Source organism: Neophocaena asiaeorientalis, unplaced genomic scaffold (genome assembly GCF_003031525.2).
Source record: "Neophocaena asiaeorientalis asiaeorientalis breed wild unplaced genomic scaffold, Neophocaena_asiaeorientalis_V1.1 scaffold90, whole genome shotgun sequence".
Taxonomy (NCBI): Eukaryota; Metazoa; Chordata; class Mammalia; order Artiodactyla; family Phocoenidae; genus Neophocaena; species Neophocaena asiaeorientalis.
The window spans coordinates 2,086,363-2,108,865 of record NW_020172445.1 but is presented as its reverse complement, the minus strand read 5'-3'; the positions used below and the strand labels follow the sequence as shown (position 1 = coordinate 2,108,865).

General features: G+C 52.7%; 2 protein-coding genes across 18 annotated transcripts in view; one reads left to right on the top strand and one right to left on the bottom strand.

Annotated features, from left to right (window-relative positions):
* The first annotated feature begins 3,137 nt into the window (after positions 1–3,137).
* LOC112391256 (spermatogenesis-associated protein 2-like protein) lies at positions 3,138–8,312 on the top strand. Of its 11 annotated transcripts, XM_024732602.1 has the most exons (6): positions 3,138–3,548; positions 4,229–5,346; positions 6,449–6,599; positions 6,929–6,960; positions 7,061–7,250; positions 8,179–8,312. In XM_024732602.1, exons 1-5 carry the CDS (start codon positions 3,207–3,209, stop codon positions 7,215–7,217), a joined length of 1,800 nt encoding a protein of 599 aa, XP_024588370.1. In that variant the 5' UTR covers positions 3,138–3,206; the 3' UTR covers positions 7,218–7,250; positions 8,179–8,312. The 11 variants fall into 11 exon arrangements, 10 of the variants coding, with proteins under 10 accessions (XP_024588370.1, XP_024588365.1, XP_024588409.1 ...); XM_024732597.1 differs by lacking the exon at positions 8,179–8,312 and having other exon boundaries at positions 7,061–7,333; XM_024732641.1 differs by lacking the exon at positions 8,179–8,312 and having other exon boundaries at positions 6,460–6,599; positions 7,061–7,207.
* Positions 7,455–22,503, bottom strand: part of TK2 (thymidine kinase 2) — a 30,396-nt gene continuing 15,347 nt past the window's right edge. For 5 of the 7 annotated variants that reach the window (XM_024732655.1, XM_024732670.1, XM_024732675.1 and 2 more), the window contains 4 exons: positions 17,500–17,588; positions 16,841–16,920; positions 14,559–14,639; positions 7,455–13,430 (listed from right to left, as the gene is read on the bottom strand). In XM_024732655.1, the coding sequence (XP_024588423.1) occupies positions 13,332–13,430; positions 14,559–14,639; positions 16,841–16,920; positions 17,500–17,588 (349 nt within the window). In that variant the 3' untranslated portion in view covers positions 7,455–13,331. Of the gene's footprint in view, positions 13,431–14,105; positions 14,175–14,558; positions 14,640–16,840; positions 16,921–17,499; positions 17,589–22,503 lie in introns of all 7 variants that reach the window. The other 2 variants (XR_003001472.1, XM_024732660.1) reach the window with 2 other exon arrangements.

The following is a 22,503-nucleotide window of genomic DNA, read 5'->3' as shown; positions in this document are numbered from 1 at the left end:
TGACTCCTGTGACCTTGAGCCAGGCCCTTTCCTTCTCTGGGCCTCAGGACCCCATCCCCCATCAGCCTATCCTAACTCAAAGCACCCGCCACAAATCTCCAGCATCCCCTCTCCTCCCTCTGCCCCTGCGTTGTCCCCAAAGCAAGTCACCCTAGCAGGCAGAGAAAGCAGGTTCTCACTAAGGCACTCACTCCCCTGAGGGCCCAGAAAGTGTGAATAATGCGATGAACACTAAATCGGACAGTTCAAGAGAAGCAGTGGTCCAATGGGGGGAGGAAGCTGGCATTGGAGAAGCAGGGCTGACCCACCTGCGAGAGGGCAGGGAGGGGAATGGATCCAGGCAACCTGCCAGCGCTCTCCCCCCATGATCTTGGACCACCCTGGAGACACTGGGGTGGAAGGCAGTTCACAGACATGACGGGGTTCCCAAGAGCCGAGGATTAAGATATCCAGAATGAGTGAAGTGGTTAAATCATAGGTAACCAAAAGCAATAGGAGAATCACATGGGAGGGGGGGTTAAATTGTGTGTACCAGTTTGTAAAACTTTGGTTTAACATCTCCAGGCCCCTCCTCAGAGAGCAAATGAGGCCAAGGAGAGAGACAGAGACTGAGAAAATTAAAACCCTTTTGTTTTAAACCTCCCCTGGACCCGATTCCATTGTCTGGTGACCAGCCCTTCAAGATAATTCAGTGGCCTGGGACCCATCCCCAAACCTGCCACTTCTATTCGGTGATCTTACAAATCTTTGGTATTATGGAAAAAGCATGGCCTTGGGTATCAGATAGACTTGGTGTAGTAAGCTGAATAATGGCCCCCCAAAGATGTCCAGGTCCTGTTCCCCAGAACCAGTGAATATGTTACCTTCCATGGCAAAGGGACGTTGCAGGTGTGATTAAGGACCTTGAGATGAGGCAATTATCCTGGATTGTCCAGGTGGGCCCAGTGTAATCACAAGGGTCCTTATGAGAGCGAAGCCACAGGGTCATAGAGAAGATGTGATAAACTGAAGCAGAATGAAGAGAGAAGTGAGAGATTTCAAGATGCTATACTGCTGACTTTGAAGATGGAGGAAGGGGCCACAGCCAGGGAATGCAGGTAGCCTCCAGAAACTGGAAAAAGCGAGGAAACGGACTCTCCCCTAGAACCTCCAAAAGGAACCAGCCCAATGAGACTGATTTTGGGCTTCTCACCTGTAGAATTATAAGATAATAAATTTGTGTTGTTTTAAGCCATTAAATTTGCAGTAATTTGTTACAGCAGCAATAAGAAACTAAGATACTTGGGTTTTAATCCCAGCTCTTACCCTCCCTGCCTCAGTCTCCTCATTCATAAAATGGGAGGAAAGGGGATTTGGCCTAGTGATGGACAAGGGCCTCTCTGGCTCTCTTTGGCCCCAGGCTGTCAGGATGACAAACGACCACCAGCATGCTCCCACCCACCTTGGCCTGCACAGCCCTGACCTATGTCTCCTACCCAGAAGGGTGGTCAGATGTGACCTGGACTAGTTACCTAAACTTGCTGAGGTTCAGGATCAGATGAACTAACGTGTGTGAAAGAGTAGCATCCCCACCACTGGGCCTAAAAAAATGACTAACCTAGACCAGCCTCCAGAGGGAGAGTTGCTACTCACTGGGAGACCCATTTCCAAGTAGCACTCCCATGAGGAAGTAAGTTCCCAACCAGAGGGGTAGGAACCGCCCTGGCCACAGAGCTCAGAAAAGATTGCAGGGGGCAGGGGAGTCAGGGGCAGGAAGCAAACAGACCCCAGGTGTGGTGCGCCCAGGTCTGAGGCCACGCTCCAAGGCCAAGCACCAGGCAGATGCCCTTCCTGATGATTGGAGGGGCAGGAGGCCAGCAGAGTCTCACAGAAAGCAAAGGATGGTCAAGAACCAAGTCTTCCTGGGCTGTGTTACTACAAGGTCACAGCCAGCTCCTGCACACACACACACACACACACACACACCCCAACTGGGCTCTCCAGACTGTGAGCCACCAAGGGCAGGTGCTTTGTCTCATTTGCCTCTGAAGTCCCCGGGCTGGTGTGGAACGGGCCAGGCCACCTGCTCAAGGACGACACTGCCGCAAGCACCATATGAGAACATTGAAAGGACCCAGGTCCAAGAAGTTGGGAAACAGAGCACAGGTTGCCCCCTCCTAGAAACTCACACCCCCAGTGAGCTCCCACATGAGAGGTCCTAAAGCCAAGAAGCCTAGAGACCTTACTTAATCCAGTGGTTCCCAATGCATTTGGCCATAGGAAATCTTCACTCACGTAAGACTGATTAAAGCCCCAAACAAGTGCTCCTCGCTGGAGCACACTTTGAGAAATGCTGACCCACATGGAACGAGTGAGTCACTGAGTGGCTGAATGAATGAGTGAATCATCACTGAATTAAGTTGTGGGTGAATGGAAGGAAGGGAGAATGGGAGAGAGGGAGAGAGGGAGGGAGCAGTGGAGGGAGGGAAGGCTTGATGGGAGAGTGCATAGGTGATTGTACCCATCTCAATTCCTCCAAAAGCTGTCCCTGACTCAAGATCTGGGTATAAATAGTTTATGTGGGAGGTGATCCCAGGAAGCACAGTGAAAGAGTCAGGTATTAAGATGGGGAGGGAGAAGAGTCAACACAGATGCATCAATGAGCAGGTTATTGCTGTGGGCAACCGGGGCGATCCACTGGGGACCCTCTAAAAGACAGAGTAGAACACACCTCAGAGCTGTCCCACCAAGGACAGGAAGCTGGGGTTTCTATCCACTGACGCTCCTTGGTTGGCTGAGGGTTGCCCCTGGGTGTTAACTCCCTGGCACTTGCAGCCCGCACACCAGCCAAAAAGGCTCTCAAGCAGGAGGCGTCAGGAGCCTTCGCAGGTGACATCAGGGTGGGCTGAGGGTGCCGGGCAGCACGGGCTGCGACCGCTGCAGAGGGGGTGTGGAAGGATGCAGGCGCTGCTGTGCTTTCCCACTTGCTCTTGGGTCAAGGCGAGAACCCAGACTGACCTCGGCTCTGCTCCACTGGGAGGAGATGAACAGAGCCCCAGAGTGACAAGCTGTGGCAGGCCACACCGTGCACAGCTTTCTCTTTTGCTAACACAACTTCCTCCTCGGCTTCCTGATTGAGCTGTGGGGCGGGACAGAGGCAGGCCAGCCTGGGCCTGGCCTGGGAGGCCCACCGGACTCTTGTCCACATCCAGTCTCTCGGAGCCGCCATGAGCCGGCCCCGACCCCCAGGCCCAGAAGAGGATGCTCTTGAGACCCTCCTAGATGACCTCATCAGCTACTACCTGGACAGGGCAGGGGAGGGCCGGCTCAGGGTCTGCAGGCAAGCAGCTCTCACCTGCAGGGCCCAGCAGCTGCTGGTCACAGGGGTCCCTCCTCAGCTCTATCTGCCTGAGGATGTGGCCCCTGATCTGGGGACCACTCACTCCCAGGGGGCTCCCAGCTCTGCCCAGCACATCTGCCACAAACTGGTGCGGGCACTGGAGTTCCTAGAGCTGATCTCCATCAACCTACTCCTGTTTCCCTGGAGGAAGGAAATCAGGTCCCTGAAGGTAGGCACCGCCATATCCCGGAGAGAGGGGGTCTCAGGGAGGGACCAGGGCTGTGCCTCTGGGTCTCGGGGAGGGACAAGGGCTGTGCCTCTGGGTCTCAGGGAGGGACCAGGGCTGTGCCTCTGAGAGGGGGAACAGTGTGTCGTCTGTCATGCCCACTGACTTTGGTCCCATTTTACAGATGTAGAAACTGAGGGCTAAAAGAGGTTAATGCAACTTACCTGCGGTCACCAGATAATAAGCAACCCAGACAGGACTCGAACTCAGGCAGTGCATCTCCTAACCACTAGGCTGTACTGCTTCTCTAAAGACACAGCACCAAGGAGCTCACAAGAAACAAGGGAAAGATTTTGGCTGTGGAAATCCACTGGAAAGGTTTAATCTCTTCCAGCTCCAGGCCAGGATTATTGGGCTGGAAGCCAGGATACCAGCTGGCTCAGTCATTCTCCTGCTGTGTGACTTGAGACAAAAGTCCTGCCTCTGGCCTCAGTGTGCCCTTCTATAAAATGGGACAGGGGTGACATGACTGCGGGCCAGGTTTCCATTTGGCCCCATGCCCTGGCCCACCTGCTTCTCAGGAGCCTCTGTGCCCTGGACATCAGCCCTTGGTCCTGCCTGGCCCCTCTCTGCCACTCTGCTGAGACGTGTCCCCCTCTAACAAACAACCCTGTTTGTTCCAGACATACACAGGGAACTTTGTCTACTGGGTGCGGCCTGTGCTTTCTGAACACACACTGCAGACCATTCTGGGCAGGCTGGGCTACATGGCCACCTCCGAGGCCGAGTTTTCACTGGTCCAGGCCAGCAGCGAGGAGGACACCAAGCAGATGGTGTTTGAGATCTTCCTGACGAGAGTCATGTGTGAGGCCGTTCTCGGAACCTCAGGCAGGCAGCTCCTCGGGCCGGGCAGAGAGAAAGCGGACGGGCCCCACTGCAGGCCGAGCTCAGTGAGAGGGCTGCTGAAGACCCACAAGGGCCTGCAGGAGGCCCAGTCAAGCCGAGGCCCCCCAGCAGGGGCGAGGACTGAGAGGGCCCTGGCTGAAAGCCCTGATGGTCAGCGCTCTCTGCCTGTGGTCTTTAGCCTGCCTGAGATCTCAATAGCCCCCGGCAGCCCCCTTACTGGCCCCCCGGTCTCCTTGGGGCCCCAGCGCCGCGCCAGCACACGCTCGGACAGTGAGGAGTTCCTGACCTGCTACAGCGACCTTGTGCTGCACCAGACACCCTTGTTCCCCAGGGACCATCCCCTGAGCAGCCTGAAGGGAAAGCAACTCCAGAGCCCAGGCCTGGGGCCCAGCCCACCTCCAGGGGAGGCAACTGCCCCCGCAGGTAGCAGCAGCGAGCAGCCCCTGGTCCCCAGCGCAGCTCCTGAGAGAAAAGGGGTCACCATTCCCGGCCAGCTCTGCCTGGTGCCAGGCCCCCAGTTGTCAGAGAATTCCTTGGACCCAAAGCCAGAAGCACAGCTGGAGGTGGCCGCCCCTGGTACAAAAGCTGCACCTCCAAATGCTTCCTCTGAGATGGATGAGCTCTGTGAGTACCTCGCCCATCTCCTCAGACCCCCAACTCCAGCAGGCCACCCCGGGGGCTCCCCTGGCCCAGGGGTTGAGGAGAACGGACAATCAGAGCCTCTCATGAGGCCAGAGCCAGCCGGTGAGGGTGGCAGCCCAGACGGTACAATCACTCAGTTCTGGAGGTCTCCTCAGGCCCCCTCTCATGTACAAGAGCCCCCCAGTGCTCACTATGTCCCCCCAGAGGGGATGGAGGTGCCAGCTGCCACACGAGGATACTACACGAGCAACAGGTAAGATTGTCACCCCTGGATGGCACAGGGGCAGACACCTGACTAAGCCGATTGCTCTTCTGCCAGGAAGGTGACACTTGGAGAGACGGTGGATCTGGGACCACAGTGGGGACAGCAGCCAAACCCACAGCTTGTCAGCCACAGGGACAAACCTGCTAATCCCAGCTGGTCTCAGGTCCCAGCACTGCCACCTATAGACTGTGTGACTTTGGGCCACTCACTGTACCTCTCTGAGCCATGTTTCCTCGTCTCAAAGTGGGTGTGGTGTCAGATCTACCTCACAGGAGGCTAAGAAGAGTTAATGAGGTGAGGTGTGCATAGTGCTGACCTCAGGGGGGCTTCCTGTCCCCTTCACATACCAGCTCAGTGTGTGACCTTGGGAGAGTCACCCTGCATCTCTGAATAGCAGTTTCCCTCAGCATCCTTAAGGCACCTGTCACAGAGCAGATTAAAAGAGAGATGTGTAGACAACCAGACGTGTAATACACCCTTAATCTGTTTAGGGTCCTCTGTCAGCCTCCCTCTTCTCTCAGCCAACTTCAGGTTGACAGAGAGCAAGGCCACAGTTGGGAGCCCAGGGTCAGCTCAGAGGCCTGCTCTGCATCCAGGGTTGGGGGCTCCATCATCTGGGCTGACTGGAGTGGGGGGCGCCCCCCTATCAGCCTCTCCTGCCCCCACATATGCACACATGCATGCACACCTGCACACAAGTGGGTGTTCCAGGAACGTACACACACACACACACACACACACACACACACACACACACACACACACACACACACACACGGGCAATCCTCATAAGGGCCCCAAGAGAAAGCCAAGACCCTCTCTATGGGGTGGCAGGTGGCACCTGCCCAGGGCCTGTCCCTCGGCTTTGCATCTGTGAAGTGGGGAGGATGGCCCCTGTCTCTGAGGGTGGTGGTAAAGGCCCCTTCTGGGCATACAGCAGGTGCTTAATAAACGTTGGCGCCTGCTTTGCTGTCCCCAGAGCTGAGCATATGACCCCACCATTTTCAGTCCCTACATCAAGGGGGACCACAGGTGAGAAGGATTTAAGGGGCATTGGCCCCGCCTCCCTCCCAATCAGACTATTGGCCAGGCCCTACACAGGCTTTTCAAGACAAATCGGGAAGCACTCTGCACTGGGAAGAGAGAGGCACTGGCCAGTCATCCATCCGTCCATCCATCCTTCCTCCCACCCACCCATGCCGATTACTCAGCACAGCACACAGCAGTCGACACTCAGGCCGGTAAGCTGTTGGTGTCTGGAGCCAGTGAAGCGGGGCCGGGGGGCGGGGATGGTCGGAGCAGACCCTAGCCATAAGCCTCCATTCTGGGGAAGGAGAACGTCAGGAACAGGCTGGGCTGGAGACAGAGAGGGTCAGGAGCCTCGGGAGAAGGGATGAGGTGGGAGGGGGTACGGACCTGGGAATCATGGCAACCAGGGCACCTAGTCCTGGGTCTGACCTGCAGCCCCTGACCATTTTTTATTCGTTATTTTCTGATCATTAACATAATAAGCAAGCTCAGTCCCAAACCACAACAGAACTTTTGTTCTCCCCGTGTTCCTGCCCCGCAGTGCTCCCCATCTACTGGAAAGCTGAGCCCAAGGTAGGAATCATTTTTGATTTCTCTTTCTCTCACATCCTTCATCCAACTATAGCTGTCACAACATGGACCAAATCTGACCACGTCCCTCCTCCTTCCACAGAGGCCTGAGCCCCTCGACTGAGCTCCCAAGGCCTGTCACTCAGATCCTGGGAGGACGCCAGCCCCCTTCCTGGTCTCCCACCCTCTGCCCTCATCCTCCTGCAGTCAGCTCCATCCAGCTGCCAGAGGATCCTGTTAAAACCTATGTTCCATCATGACTTTCACTCTGTGGTGTTGGATTAGAATCAGAGGTATCAATATGAACTCATGGTTTTTAAATTATAGTTAGATACAGAAATATAGCTATGTGTGTGTATGAGTGGGTTAGTACACATACATATGTTTCCTAACTCTGTCCCAAGAGTGGGCTTAGAAGCAGACACCCAGTAACAATGACTACACCTGGCACTTAGATCTTGGTCTCTAAACACCACTCACTCTCCAATACAAGGAACCAGAGATCCTAGTAGTTTATTCCAGGGATGAGCAGGTAAATATCACCAGTAATAAGATGCATGGACATCATACATCCTTTGATAAGATGCACTGAGGGAAGACACAACATCTTTTTTTTTTATGGTGGCATCTTGCCAAAAATGTCTAACCTCACTCTAGCCATAAGAGAACACCAAACTCAAATTCTCTAACAGTGAGAAACCCAGCTCTCATAATCTACAGACTATTTACTTATTTGTTCAATTCTAGTATATTGGTTGATTCTGGTATAGTTTCAGAATTGCTAAACATATCCCTGCAAGAAACACTTCTAATAACTATCTTTCAGCATTTATGTAAAATAATTTTTACCTTTACTCTTCTCGTATCCAATCAAGACACTGTTTTCCAAGGTTACTTCAGTGAGTTCTTTTCTTCCCAGAACCTTCAGTGTGGTTGTTACTTGTGATTCATCTGTTTGTATTCCATCTTCCGTTCCCCCTACATCCTACTCCACCTTAACTATTTATTTATTTGGGGGGTGAGACATTACTATGGTTAGAGTTATACAAAATGATATACTCACAGGAGTGTATTCCCCTCTCATCCCAGCAACCCTGATCCCATTTTTCCCTTCTCTCCAGCCTTTTCCCACCAATCTATTTAGTTTCTGGGTTGCCCTTCCTGTACTTCCTATAGCATACTATAGATACTCATTTGGACACTGCTTTCTTCCCTTAACAGTGTGTCCTGGAAATCATATCACATCCATTCACAGAGAGAGCCTCCTCGTTCTTCTTCACAGCTGTATACTATTCCATTGTGTGGATGTACCATCGTTTATTTAACCACTCTCTTGTATATGGGTATTTAGGTTGTTTTCAATTATTTTGCAATTACAAACAATGCTGCCATAAATAACCTTGTACATATATACACCTTCATGTCCTAGAAGTGGGGTTGCTGGATTGCGATGTAAGTATGTATGTAGTGTGTCAGATGGTATCCTATTTCCCTCCAGAAGGGGTAAACGAATTTGCATGCCCACCAGTAACGTGTAAGAGTGACTGTTTCCCCACAGCCTCAACAACAGGATGTTTCGATATATATGTTTGTGTGTTTGCCAGTCTGGTAAGTATCTCAGTGTTCTTTTATTTGCTGTCTTAGTCTGTTTGGACTGCTGTTAACAAAATACCACAGACTGGGTGGCTTACAAACAAAAGAAATTTATATCTCATGGTTCTGGAGGCTGGAAGTCCAAGATCCTGGTGCCAGCATGGCTGAGTTCTGGTGAAGGCCCTCTTCCAGATTGCAGACTGCCAACTGCCCCCTGTGTCCTCACATGGTAGAAGGGGCTTGGGAGCTCTGTGAGGTCTCTTTTATCGGAGCACTAATCCCATTCATGAGGGGTCCACCCTCATGACCTAATCACCCCCCTGCAAAGGTCCCACCTCCTCATGCCATCACCTTGGACATTAGGTTTTCAACATATGAATTTGGGGGGACACAAACATTTAGATCATAGCATCTGCATTTCTCTAATTGAGTGAATTTGAGTATTTTTCATATCTTTAAGGGCCATTTTTATTATCTTTTTTGTAAATTTTGTTTGGATATTTTTCTCATTCTTCTATTGGAGTTTTGGTTCTTTGTCCATTTTTAAGAATTCTTCACAAATATTAGCCCTTTGTGATATACACTGTGAATATTTTCTCCCACTTTGTCCACTGCCTTTTGACTTTGTTTCCAAATGAGTTTTGTCATACACATTTTTTAGTCAGATTTATCAATCTTTTATTGTTCCTAGATTTTGAATTAGAGTTACAAAGTTTTCCCTACATCAAGGTTTTAAAGGAGAAGAATTCATTCTTCTAGTACTTGCATGGTTTCATTCTTTACATTTAGATCCCTAACCACTTGGAATTTATTTTGGGGTATGATGTGAGATATGGATCTATTTTTATCTTTTTCCAAATGGCTACTCAGTCATCTCAGCACCATTTATTTAAAACTCCACCTTTATCCCCAATCATCATTGAGATGTCACCTTTATCATGTACTTGGATCTATTTCCAGGCTCTCTATTCTGTTCCACTGGTCTACTTGTCTATTCATGCACCAGTATCATACTGTTTCAATTATAGAAGTTTTATAGTATGTTTCAACATCTGGATCCCCAAAGGTAGTATTTATTTAAAACTTAGCAACTGGTCCTGCTCTGGGCCCCTTCCACACGCCAGGCTGGTTATCCTCACCGCCCTAGGAAGTGAGCAATGCTCCCATTCAACAGGTAAGACAGCCAACACTCACGAGGGGTGACAACACTCAAAAACATGCCAAGTTTTCTTGGAACTCCTGGATGTCCACTTCTAGAAAACATCAAGCTAAGAGAAGTGGTCCCCAAACGGTGGTTCCTGGACCAGCAGACTCATCATCACCTAGAAAGTCATTAGAAAACAAATTCTCAGACCCATCCCAGATCTACTGAATTAGAAACTCTGGGGGTAGGCCCTGCAGTCTGTGTTTTAACATGCCCACCAGAGGACTCAGATGCTCTGAAGTTAGAGAACCATGAGCTAGAGCATCCCAAAGGACACAGAACCAGGAGTCATCAGCAGCTGCAGGCCCCCTAAAACAGTGCTTCCCAATGTGTGTTCCAAGGAACATTAGCACATCTGGAGATTGTTGATGTATACTCCCCAAATGGGAGGCCCTACTGTCAAGTGAGTTTGAGAGTCCCTGGCTAAAACAAGGTTTAGAAGGTGTTTTTATTGCAGGACTTCTTGACTTTATCTAGGCTAATGTACCTTGTGCATCTCAGAGAGAGTACCCAGGTGGTGTTTCCCAAATTTTCTGGACTACGGAACCCTCTTTTCTCAGAGCACCTATTCCTATCTCCCAGGACACCTGTGTTGCACGGACCCCAGTCTTGGAGAAGAAAAAGCCAAAAAATGCAGAAATTCAAGAAGAGAGCAGTAAATGCCAATACCCATTCTGATTCCACAAGCTTGGCTTTCTCCTAGCTTCTGTTTAATGACAGCTTTTGTCAAGTTCACCATCTTACAGAAACTAGAGGAACACAGAGCTCACCCCAGCCTTAGGGGAGCCACAAGGTTGGGGTTATTAGGAAAAGAAAGTGTGTGCCAGTGACCCTGGGGCCTCTGGTAAATAAGTAATCCACTGTCAGAGCCCAGAGATACTGGGTACAATACTATTGTTATTAGATTCTCAACGGTGGAGGGCTGACATCTCCAAGAGCTTGTCACTTATTTTAATAACTGTAACTTCAGGGTGAAGAGGCCAAGCGGGTGAGGTTACTCATTCCGCAGACGTGTGAGCATCTGAAGTGCGCTCCCCCATCTGGCCCCAGGCTCTAGGAAAATGAGGGTGATGCAGATTCCATAGCACCCAGGGGTAGACAGGTTTTGGAAACATCTCCTACCTGCTCCCAGAGCAATAAATACCTCAATCCTTCCTTCCGCAGGTCAGATGGTGGGAGCCTGCGGGAGTCCCAGGAAGGGTCTCTGACTGATGCATTCCTCAGGCAGGGGGGCACTTCTCATCTAGGTGAGGGACTCAGGTGGAAAGGAAGAAAAGAGGCAGGAAGAGAAAAAGAAAGGGAAAAACAAGCAAGGTGACAGCACTTCCCAGGGCCCACGTTTAGCAAGGGCCTGCCAAGCCATGCCACGCTCCTTACGGCCATTCCTGGGAGTCCCTGGGGAGTGCCTCCCTCTGTTTGAGGAACTGGGCCCCGTGCCTACCACGTGCCATCTGCCCTTTCCCTGCCCTGGTTCTCAGCAGTGTTCACAACTGCTCTGTGACTCCTGCCACCACCAGCCCTGCCTGCCACATGGGGGAGAGCAACCCTTGGTGGGCTGGGCTCTAGCCATTTCCTGTGACATCTCTGGGCCAGGAGATTTTTGTGACAGGCCCCAGCCACTGTGGGTACATACAGCATCCTCTCCAAGATGCCGGAGTGGGAGGACAGAGAGCTCTTATGGACCCGGACATCCCCTGTTAGGAACACAGTGTTTAAAAATTAAAACATTACCTTGCTGGTACAAGGATGCTGCAGGGGCCTAAAATCACTGGCATAGGAAGCACTCCAAAATTATCACCAGGTTTTAAGTGAAGGATTTATTGGCTATCACAAAGCAAGATTTTTTTTTTTTTTTAAATCACATTTCCCCCAAAACAGATGCTCAAATTGAGGGGAAATTGGACTGTTTGTCTGCAAAGGCCCAAAGATGGTCCTGGCATGTCCAGATGCCTGGAAGCAGAGGCGCTGCCTCCCCCAGGTTTCTGGTCCATCACCAACATCTGAGCTGAGAGACACATCCCCACCGGACTGCCGCCCTCACCCTGTGCACACGGCCCAGGAGTCAGTCCAGCCAGAAAGGGCCGGAAGCCAGAGTGCTGCCCTCCTAGCGCTGCCTCTGGGCCCAGGCCACCCGGGGCACCTGTCACCTATGTAGTGTCAGAGAATTGCATGCACAGGTGCCACACTCACACAGAGGCTGGGATGAGGCCTTCCAACCTTCAGGTACACCAACCACCACTCGGGAGAGGCCAAGGCCTGTTTCCCCAAGTTCATAATCAATCCTTCCCCGTGTCTGCAACAGCCTTCTGGAAGCTCTCTCCACCCACCCCCAAAATTCAGGAGCTCCAGTGCTCCAAGAGCCTTTGCTTGCCAGCCCCAACTTTCCTGCCCAGACTGTCCCCAAAGAGAATGTTCTTCCTTTCTTTTGCTTCCTACTTGACTCAGGAGACAGCCGTGCCTTCAGTGCATTGTTACAGCTGAGCGGAGCTAAGATATTCTCTGAACTAAAAAAGATGGTTCATGCCCTAGGGCCCATGGTGTCCCTTTGGATGGAAAAACATTTCAAAAAGACATAAGGCCACTGTGTCTCTCCCCTGGGCCACAAACTCCCAGGAATTCCAAGGGTGAAGCTCCTCACACAAGGCCACTATGGAGGAAGGGAGCCTCAGAAGCCAGGCTGGCAGCCCCTTGCCCAGAACAGCACTGGGCACACCAGCCTGGCGCCATAGGCCATTGCCCTGCCGGGGAATCGGCAGCAGCTCGAGCAGGACCTTCATCACCAAGGAGACCGAGCACCATTCAGGAGCCAAACCACGATTCTCCTAAGGACGGGAAAGTCCCGATGATGAGGCGGTAAGTTCCACATCAGCCTCACGCTAGTGAACCACTGAACGCTGGGCTCGAGCCAAATACCACACAATTTTGTGAAAGTCTAGAAATGCTAACTGTCCTCAGGAGCTGCTCAAATAAGGAGAAAATGATGATGCTGGCTGCATGCACTGCTGCCCCCCCCACACACACACACACACACAAACTCCCACACACGTGTGGGGCTCTCCAGCAGGGAAGGCAGGGCTCTTGGGATGAGGCAGCCTGGGGCAAGAGACTGATCGTTTGGGAGTCACCAGAAGTCTGAATGGTGCTGACTCCACTGTCACTGGCTGTGTGACCCCGGGGAGTCCCTTAGCCAGTCTGAGCTTCAACTTCCTCCCCTGGGATGTAAGACCACTACCTCGCCCTCGAGGACGGTCTGAAGGGCTAGAGACCGTGAGCCCAGGGTCAGTCAGGTGGCTCTTCCCTAATTTAGAGGGGTCCAGAGGTGGGAAACAACCGAGAGAGGCACCGGGGGAATGCAAGGCTGCGACACCAAAGGGCCACGACAAACCCATTGGTCCCATCATGTCATTTACCCACGAGGGCCAGAATCCCAGGATAAAGACACTGGCAAAGGAGAGAAGACCATTAGGAAGACAAATGTGCCCAGATAGAAAGCCCTCCCGAGAGTGGATTGTTCCAAACTGCTCGTGAGAGCTAACTTGGCAGCAGCGGGCATTTCTCTGGCATGATCTTCCCCGTCCTATGGACCAAGCTTCTGATCCTCTGGAATTAGTATTCGGTGCCGGTTTTGTTCAAAGAGTTCTAACATTTTCTCCATGTCGTGGTCAGCCTCAATCACCTGGAAATTAAACACACAGGTCACAGGGCTGCCCCTGACCTCAACATCATCCTCCCTTCACTGATGAAGAGAGAGAGACAGGGGCAGGCAGGATGAGGCAGGGAGAGGCAGGGAAGCCCAAGGTCACAGGCGGAGAAAAGGGAAGGTTAGGGCCAAATAGCTCCCGTTTCTAGGTCAATCCACATTCTCAACTATATTTTCACTTAAGAATCCACGACAGTTGTCCCTGCAGCAAGCTCATGAATGATTTTTTTATCATCGTTTGATATCAGCCATTTTTCTATAATGAGGGGAAAAAAATAAATTTTCTTTAAAAATCCAGTACAGTAATATCTCACTTTCCAGCAACCCCACTGCCTGGAAGAGCCATGAGTACAGTGTTTGAGCAGCTCAGACAGATGTCTCCAAGGCCATGCACACAAGTTTGTGCAAGGCCCTCCCTCAGATCCCACACTGTACACACGTTCCTAACAGTCCGAGGGACCCAACGGTCTGCCTAAAGGAAGTTGGCAGCAGCAAATCAGAAAACGAGGGGACAAGGAAGTGGGGAAACACTGATGGGGCAGAAGCATCAACACAGTTAGAAATGGTGAGTGCCAGCAGGAGAAAGGAGGGTAAAAAGCAAACACGGGAATTCAAAGGCATTAGTAGTCTGGGGCAAACAGTCCTACACACCTCAGCACCTCCTAAGGGGGCATCATTGTGTGACAGACCAGAACAGCAACTGACGCTCCTTCAGATGCCCTGGGTCACCAAGAAAAGGTGCAATGAGGCTTTGGGCCTGCCACCCGCTGGAGAAGGGACGGGCATGTCAGAAAGACCACCACCCCAAGCGGTTAAGGCCAAAACCCAGGTCCAGGGGCTCCAGCCATCTGGAACTCTCCTTTGCTGACAATGCTGGATAACTGAGATGCTACTGTACCACCGGCGTAATGACACTGGGACAGGTCACCTTCTCTCAGGTCTGTCCAGCTCACTAAGGCTCAGTCCAGAACGGGGACTGTGAGACAGAGTCCCTTCCACCCTCCCCACTTCCTTCTTTCAAATTCTCCAGCTGCAGAGTGGCCGACATCCCCCGAGTCGCTCCTCCTTCTAGAAAAGTCTCCTGCCCTGTCAGGGGGTGCTTACCAGAACAGGGGCCGCCACGGGGAAAAGGCTCCCTTTGATGAGCCACTCCTCGTACAGGTGGTGAATAGCATCCAGGTATTCCTGCCGGAGGGGGTAAAAATGCAAGGGCTTTCGGGAGCACATAGGGAGCAGACCTCTCCCCTCCAGGGGTCTCAGGGGCAGGTTAGGTGAATGTCAATGACCACAGGGCAGTGGCTTGGACTAAGGACCCGCAACAGCCAACCTGGCTCAGGTGGACAATGATAAACGTGGCCAAGCACTCTGTCAGCCAGCCCAGCTGTCGCAATAGTCAGAAGCATCCCTCTGGCCACCTGCCCATCCCTCCAGCGCACTCTGCTCCTCTGGCGCTTTGGACATATCCTCCCACCTGGCTGCTCTCGTTTCCTGCCACTTCTCCATCAGCAAGGCCTCTGTTTCTTCACAGGGGCCTGGGAAGCCTCTGAACCCTCCCTCCGTCCTTCCCACCAAGAGGACTGTGACCCTCACTGGCCCAGGAGCCCCACTTGGCTGCTCTCACCCCAACAGACAACTTGTAACCTATTGATCCTTGAAAGCTTAAGGGCAAACTTCAGAAGGAGGACAAGGTGAAACGCAAGGGAAAAGAGGCCCAGACCCGCCCCTAGGGCATCCATGCCTGCGCAACCGGTAGGACTGGTAGGACTGGACGGCACTCTCCACAAGCAGGCCCCGGTGCTCTTGGCCACAGGCAAACACCTCCTCAAGCAGCAATTTACTCCCAGCCCTGAGGCTCTCGGGTAAACCACACTGCTGCCTCTTTATCCACCACCAAGTTCTCCCTTGGCAACAACAGACTTGTCCTAGAGGCCTTGTCAAAACCATTAAGACAATGTCCTCGACAATGACTTGGACAGACTCCAGATTTGTCACTTCTTCCAAAAGTCTGGGTCACTGCACAGAGCTGCCGTGCCCCATCCCAGCTTGGTCCAGCCCCGCCCCATTTCACCCTTCCTCTAATCACTCCGGTCTCCAGATTTCAAAGCAGCTGCCCAGAACGAGGCCTGGGCCTTCATGGCTGGAATCCACCTTGCTGGTGCCTGGGGCAAACAAGGCGGGGTGGGCCTCAGGAGCTGGACTGGCCTTCTAGGACCCCAGTCCAGCCCATCCTGGGCTCAGACCCCCATGATATCCCAGTAAATGCTTGCCCAGCCTCTGTCTGTGTACTTCCAGTGGCATTCACATGGGGCATTCCGATCAATATTAACTGAGCAACCCCTAGATGCCAAGGCCTGGGACACATTCTAGGGACGCAGAGGGAATAAGATCTAATCTTAAAAAGTTCATGGTAGTTTTCTGAGGGATGGGGAGCAAACACATAAAGAAATAGTTTCAGAATATCTGTCCTAATGGCTGTGATCATAATAAGCACAGAGGCTGGGGGACCACAATAGAGGGAAGGTCAGAGAAAGCTTCTTGGAGGAGGTGACACCTGAGGCAAAAGAAACCACTATGGCAAAGGTACATTTGTGTAACTCCCATTTTTTTTAGGGGAGGGGAGGGGGAGAGGGGGGAAGAGAGAGAGAGAGAGAGAGCATGTGTAGCCACAACTAGTTCTTTATGGCCAGAGCATGAAAGGCAGGGAGTGGAAGGGGATGAAGCCAATCACGCAGGATCTCGGATGGCATGCTACAAGTGGGGACTTTATCCTAGACAGTGGTGAGGCACTGAAGAGGGTGGGGTTAGGGAATTGCATGCGTGGTGTTCTGTACTGGGAACATCACCCAAGCAGCAGTGTGGAGGATGGATTTCTGAGGGGGATGCGGATAGTGAGAGACCAGGGCAAGGAGAGGAGTCCAAGCCTGTTAGACAGCCCTGACTAGAGCTGATGTGGCCCTGAGCCAGAACGCAGAAGGGTGAGGCACTGGGCAGACACTAGTGAGTTTCACCTCCCAGCCAGGCACTGTGCCAAGCACTGGCAATGCAACAGCGAGCAAGTGGGCACGTCCTAGCGAGGATCCAGGGGACAGCACAAAGGCAAGCAATTTTCAGGAGGTGGACCAAACAAGTCCTGGGGACACCTGGGTGGGAACAGGAGAAGGGACGCCTCTGAGCCCCGGGGGTGCCCACCACTGAGTCTGGGGCCACAGGAAGTGAAGCAGACCTGGACACCGCACAGGGTCTCCAGCTCAGAGGAAGTCAGAGTTCACCCTCCAACGTGCTCAGTTCCTATTTCTCTCCCTGAAACAACAGCACAATGATCTCACAGAGGGTGGGGCCAGGATGGGATGAAGTTGCACCTTTCCCCGGGTTAAAGGGGCTCTTACCAGTGGAATGACCTTCTCCTCTTCCCTGCATCTCATCTTTAGCCTCTGGTAACAGGTCTCAGGAGTGGTCTGGAGATAAACTGAGATTTTAAAAAAACATATATGTGGCTTTAATTACTCTGTTCATGGCTTGGAAGTGAAAGTGAGGGGTAGGGGGAAGGAAGGCGTGTGGGCAAGGGGTGGAGAGAAACATCTACCAGCAGCCCTGAGCAGGAGAGGCAGACCAGCTGTGTGGCCAAACAGGCATCTTGACCCTCATCCTGACTTTCATTCTCTTTCCACATCACCAGCCCCACAGGGTCACTGTGAAGCTGAATAGGTTCTGTACATTGCCAGAGCTTAGCACGGGGCCTGGCACCCGGCCTGTCTCAGTAACGGTCCAGGTTCTGTCCCTCCTCCCTCCTTTACAAACTAGAAAAAACCCATCATATCACAAGGGACCGAGGGGAAAGCAGTTTGAGGAACTGGCCAGGGTGCTTCTCCAGGAGGGACCAAAAGCCCCAGATTCTATCTGCCCTCTGGGAGAAGGCTGAGTCAAGGTAGGGGAAGAATTGCTTATGGTGAGGGCCCCGCCCACCGCCCCTGCTGCTTGAAGCCCAGCCAACCACCTCCTCACTGGGCCCAGGGGAGGGAGGCCAGGGAGGGACTGACTGTCTCACCTATCAAGTCAATGGACACATCGATGTTCCTCACAATCCAGTCAAACCATTCCGACAAGACCACATAGTCCACTTCAGGCATCTTCCCACTGTAACGAGAGTTATAAGGGTTTTATTATCCCATGAGAAAGTTCCTGGGCTGTGCCGTTCCCCCAAAACATCTGGGCACTGCTTTTATTGAAAGGGCACTGCCAAGGGAACCGTGACATAGTGTAATCACATGATACTGGGCGGGTAGTGATGACAAGGACCCAAAACCTCCTGACCTCCCGCTGCCCAGGTACGGTCGATGGTATAATGCAGCAAGTATCTTGGCACTGCCCAAGGGGAGAATTCATTTGGGATTTGAACTCCAAGCCAAGGAAGGGGCTATGAAGCCTGTCCCCTGAGAACACGGACAGCGCTCAGGCTGGGAGGAGGAACAGCAAACCCGTTTCACCTCTAGAAATTTATTTTGTGAAAACAATCGTGGATGCCCTCCGTAGCACTATTTAAAAAATAATGAAAAACTAAATCATGGTACATCTATCTAACAGAAAACCACACAGCAACTGAAAGACGATGCTATAAAATAATATTTAATGACATGGAAAATGCTCACAACCAAATTCTCATTATTCAATGAAAACAGGAGGATATAAAACTGTGCATATAGCACGACCCAACCATACTTTCAAGAGTATTCATCCACACATTTAGAAAGGAGACTGGAAAGAAAACCACCAAAAGGTTAACAGTGCTTTCCTCTGAACTGTAGGACTATGGGAGACATTTTTTTCTTTATCTCTTTCTGTATTTTCCAAAATTTAACAACGTACTAGTTCTCAATTCGGGGCGGGGGTGGGGGGAAATTACTACATATTTTAAGTAATAACTGAAAAAGAAAGAAAGAAGCCCACAAGTGAGAGAGACCTGGCGTCTGTCCTCTGCCCTGGAGGAAATGAGCAGGGAAGAGTGGGAGGAGGGGCAGCAGCTGGAGGAAACAAACCAGGCAGCTGTGGGGTGACCCTCAAAGGCCCAGGAGAGGAATTCCTTTCAACATCCTCCACCCGTCTTGAATATCATCTTGGATCCACTCAGAACTGGGTTTGGCAAGGCGGGCTACGGGCGAGTGGAGGTGCCTGAGCTGTGTGCAGCTGGGGGTCTTCTGACTGCTGACTAAAGAAGGGGAGGCGGGGAAAAGAGGCCAGTGGAGCGGGTGGTTTGCAGCTGCCCCCGCCACGGGTGGTGAACTGACTCCCACCTGGGTGAGGGGGCAGGACGGGTGTGGAGGAAGGCGCTCTGAAGATGACAAGCTCAAGCAGCCCTGCCTGGGGGCCCAAACGATGGGGCGGGGCACAGACTGGAGGGGGACATCCTCCCCTAGTCCCTGAGACCACCAGACGCCCTCAGCGCAGAAGAGCTGTGCCTGGCAGAACAGCAGGAAAATGCAGGGTGCCCGGGAGAACAGCAGGGGCAGACGGGCAGTTGTCGGCGCCTTGAGGGGTCTCAGGCATCAGACTTCAGCAGGGACACCAGAGCAGACTAACATGTGAGGACCAGCACCTGCCCCCACGAATAAGTCGGGGAGGCTTTGTAGGGGAGGGGAGAGGGAGGAAGTCCCAGGACATTGCAGAAGGGACCAAAATTCAGATACTAAAGGTAGCAACTTTGCGATCACAGCTCATATGGTTGCCCATCCCCCAATTCTTTCCTCCTACCTCCTTAAAAGTAGCCCATGGTCTATTCAGGGTCCATCCCACAGGCCTGAGTGTTCAGGGAAACTTGACCGCAGCCCAAGCTTCAGAGCAAACCAACTGGTCTGAGGGACGTCCTCTCCGCTGGCCAGGCTGAGTTGATCAGCCCAGGCCATAGGGCCCAACCTGACCAGTGAGACATGAGGGAGGTTTGCTGGAGTTTATGGAGACCATGCTTCCTCATGCTTAGAGGAGAGCCACTGGCAAGACATCCACCCTCTGGCCAGCAATGAGAAGCCCAGTTCTGCCACAGGCATTGTGTCACCAAGAGGGAATCATATTGAGGACACAAACAAGACAGTAGGAAAACAGAGAGAAACAGCACTAGGGCTACCGAATGAAACCAACCCCAAAGCCTGCTGTTAAGGCAGCCCGTGACAACCTCAGTGTTGAGGCTGCTTTGAGCTGGGCTGCTGCTCAGCGTATTTGATATTCAGACACCAAACCACTCTTCTCGACATGTTTTCCTTCTCTGGAACAAAGCTGACCCTGAGGGAATGAGGATTTGCCAAAAAGAAGCTGCTGATCAGCCCCACTCGCTCCACCAAACACGCAGCCTGGGCACACAGCACAGACTGGCAACTCAAGGGTGTGGGCCAGTGAGCAGCACACATGGAGGGAAAGTTGCCCACAGTTGGTGTGAGACTGCCCCTGAGGACTTCACCGGTGTCTGTAAGGCTCAAGGGAGGTTCTGTCAAATCCCAGAGCTGGGAGGATACCCTTAGCTGTGGCCACCGAACTGAGTCACAATTCAGGACACAGGTAGCACAGTGTTAACTAAAACCAAACCAACTGACACCACAAAAAGTGCTGGGGCCTGAGAGCCGCCGCTCTGCTGGAAATCGGCCCCAGGTGGTCTCAGGACACCTCCTGGGTAGCTCAGAGGAACCTCCCATTCTCACCTGGCCCAGGCAAACCTGGGAGGAAGCAGGTCCTCCCTTCCCGATGCTCCCCTTAGAGGTCCTCTAGACAGCTCCAGGGCAGCCTCCCTGAGGGCAGGGTCAGCAGGCAAACCTCCAGAAAACCCTTCTAAGACTGCCAGGAGCCATGTGCTGGGGGGTCCAGGACAACTGGCCACCGGCTGAGCGGAGTGAGGAAACGGAAGCTGCCTTCCATGATTCTGAGGCATGTCAGGCAGCGGGCGCTGTTTTATCCGTATCTGCAGTTCTCCTCCTAGGAATCTGCCCGGCTCCTCCTTTGTCTGCCTCGAGAATGGGGCGCCCAGCACCACCACCAAGGCACTGCTTTTATTCCCACAGAACACACAGAGGGCAGCACCTCTCTGCAGACCCACCAACGGTGGACTGAGGGGGTTTCATGGTGCCTTCCCCTTATCCTAGAGGGGCAAACTGAGGTCATGAGTCCACACGAATCCTGCTGACTGTTTTGTTTGGCACGGTTTGCTGCCGCCTTCCCCCTGGGTCCCGGAGAGCAGGGGTTAAAACTGAAATCACACACTCAAATGCTAGCCTCCTTGTACACATGACATTCTTTTGTTTCTCACAAGACCTTGTGAGGTCAATTTTAGCCCCAAGTTATAGATGAGGAAAACTGAGGCCCAGAGAAGCTCAGCCCGGCTCTGAGCCAGGGACTGAAGCCTGGCTCTCGGCGGCCCCCAAACCCATACGCTCCTGGCTGCACCACGTGCCCCAACCCCACCTGCCCTGTCTGTCAGCTGAGGGGGCTGCCCCTGGGCCCGTCCTCAGCCTGAGGAAAGCCACCGCTCGCAGGCCCATGACACAGGCAGTGAGTCCCCAGTCTGGCCTAGAGTGAGGAGGAGTCCAAGTCCCAGGGCCCATCAGGGCAGCAGGAGGATCCGCCTGTTGTTCCAAACGCAGGGCCTTAATGGATGTCCGCAACCCGCAGCCCCAGGTGAGTCAGTGTGTCACTTCCCCAGCTGGGCCCCATGCAATTCCCTTCCTTCTGTTCCTAGAAAACACCAACCAGGCAATCCTGTGAAACCTTTGTGTTCAATTAGCCCACAGGGTCGGGCCACACAGTGGCCTGCGTGGCCGCTTTAGCTGCCGGAGTCTTTCTCGCCACCTTCAGCTGTTCATTCCAGCACAGTGCCCACACCTCAGAAGTCCTTCAGGTTCTTTAAGTCTTTGAGGAGACTGTGGAACCAGAATCTTCCTTGTTGGCAATTAACCCCTGGTGGCATAATCGCTTGTATGTTCTGCCCACCCCAAACTCGCTGGGGTGAGGATGCGGGCGGAAGAGGCGGGTCTCTCCCTGGAGGAGCTCCTCACTTGTCCAAGGCCCAAAAGGCAAGAAAGCCCTTCCAGAAATCTGGCTTTGGGGGATGCAGGATTGCAGAACGTGGGCTTTTCTGGGTACCCGAGCCTGCAACTGCAGACAGCAAAGCCACGCCTACCGCACTTCCTTCCATCCCAGTCCCTCCAGATTCCAAGCCAAGGCTGCAAGGGCTGCTGTGAAAGAGAGAAGGACCAACCCCAAGGCTGAAGGGGCAGCAACCATGCACCCCCTGCCTTGTGTAAGGGCTGTCCCCACACAAGCTCCCAGGCAAGAGCTGACACCCCACACAAGCCGTCTTGTGGTTCCCAGCACCCAGCTGAACTTCCACAGGTGGGAACCAAAACATCCTATTCTGGCTATGAGCAAAGGATCCAGCCAAACCCAGTTCTAGGCGTCATTTGGTGTAGGCTCAAAATGATGGTAATCTGTATTTGGGGGGCATGGAAACATCTACTTTCGCAGCACCACTTCACTGTGGAAGGCCCACTGCATGGAGAGAAGCTGGGTTTCTAATGAAAGTGACCAAGAAGAAAGCCCACATCCTACCCTTCCTCCCACCTGTCACTTCTTTAGCTCTGGCTAGAAATGCTGTTTACTGTGCCTCCAAAAAGAAAACCTTTGGCCTACAGCTGCCTCACTCCTGACCTAGGAATACACCCAGAGACCCTGAAAACAAAGGTAATACAACAAAACCCCCAACAACCAAAATCTGAAGCCACAAATGTGAAATGAAGAAACTGCAGGTGGTGCAGGAAGCTGAGGAAATCCTGCTCCATGAAGAACTTTCACTCTGGCTGGCCACCTGCCCCACTGACCCCCACAAAGACAGCCCGCAGGTCTTGCTTTCAACGACCCCTAAGGCCCAGGTGAGGCCCCAAGGAAGCCACGGGGCAAAACTCCCAGGGGAAGGGGCCATGATTGGCACAGACGGCCCCTTGCGGGTCACCTGGCTGCGGCCTTCTTCGGAGGCTGCCCCTCCAAGTGTGACGCCAACCAGCAGGATGATAGCTAT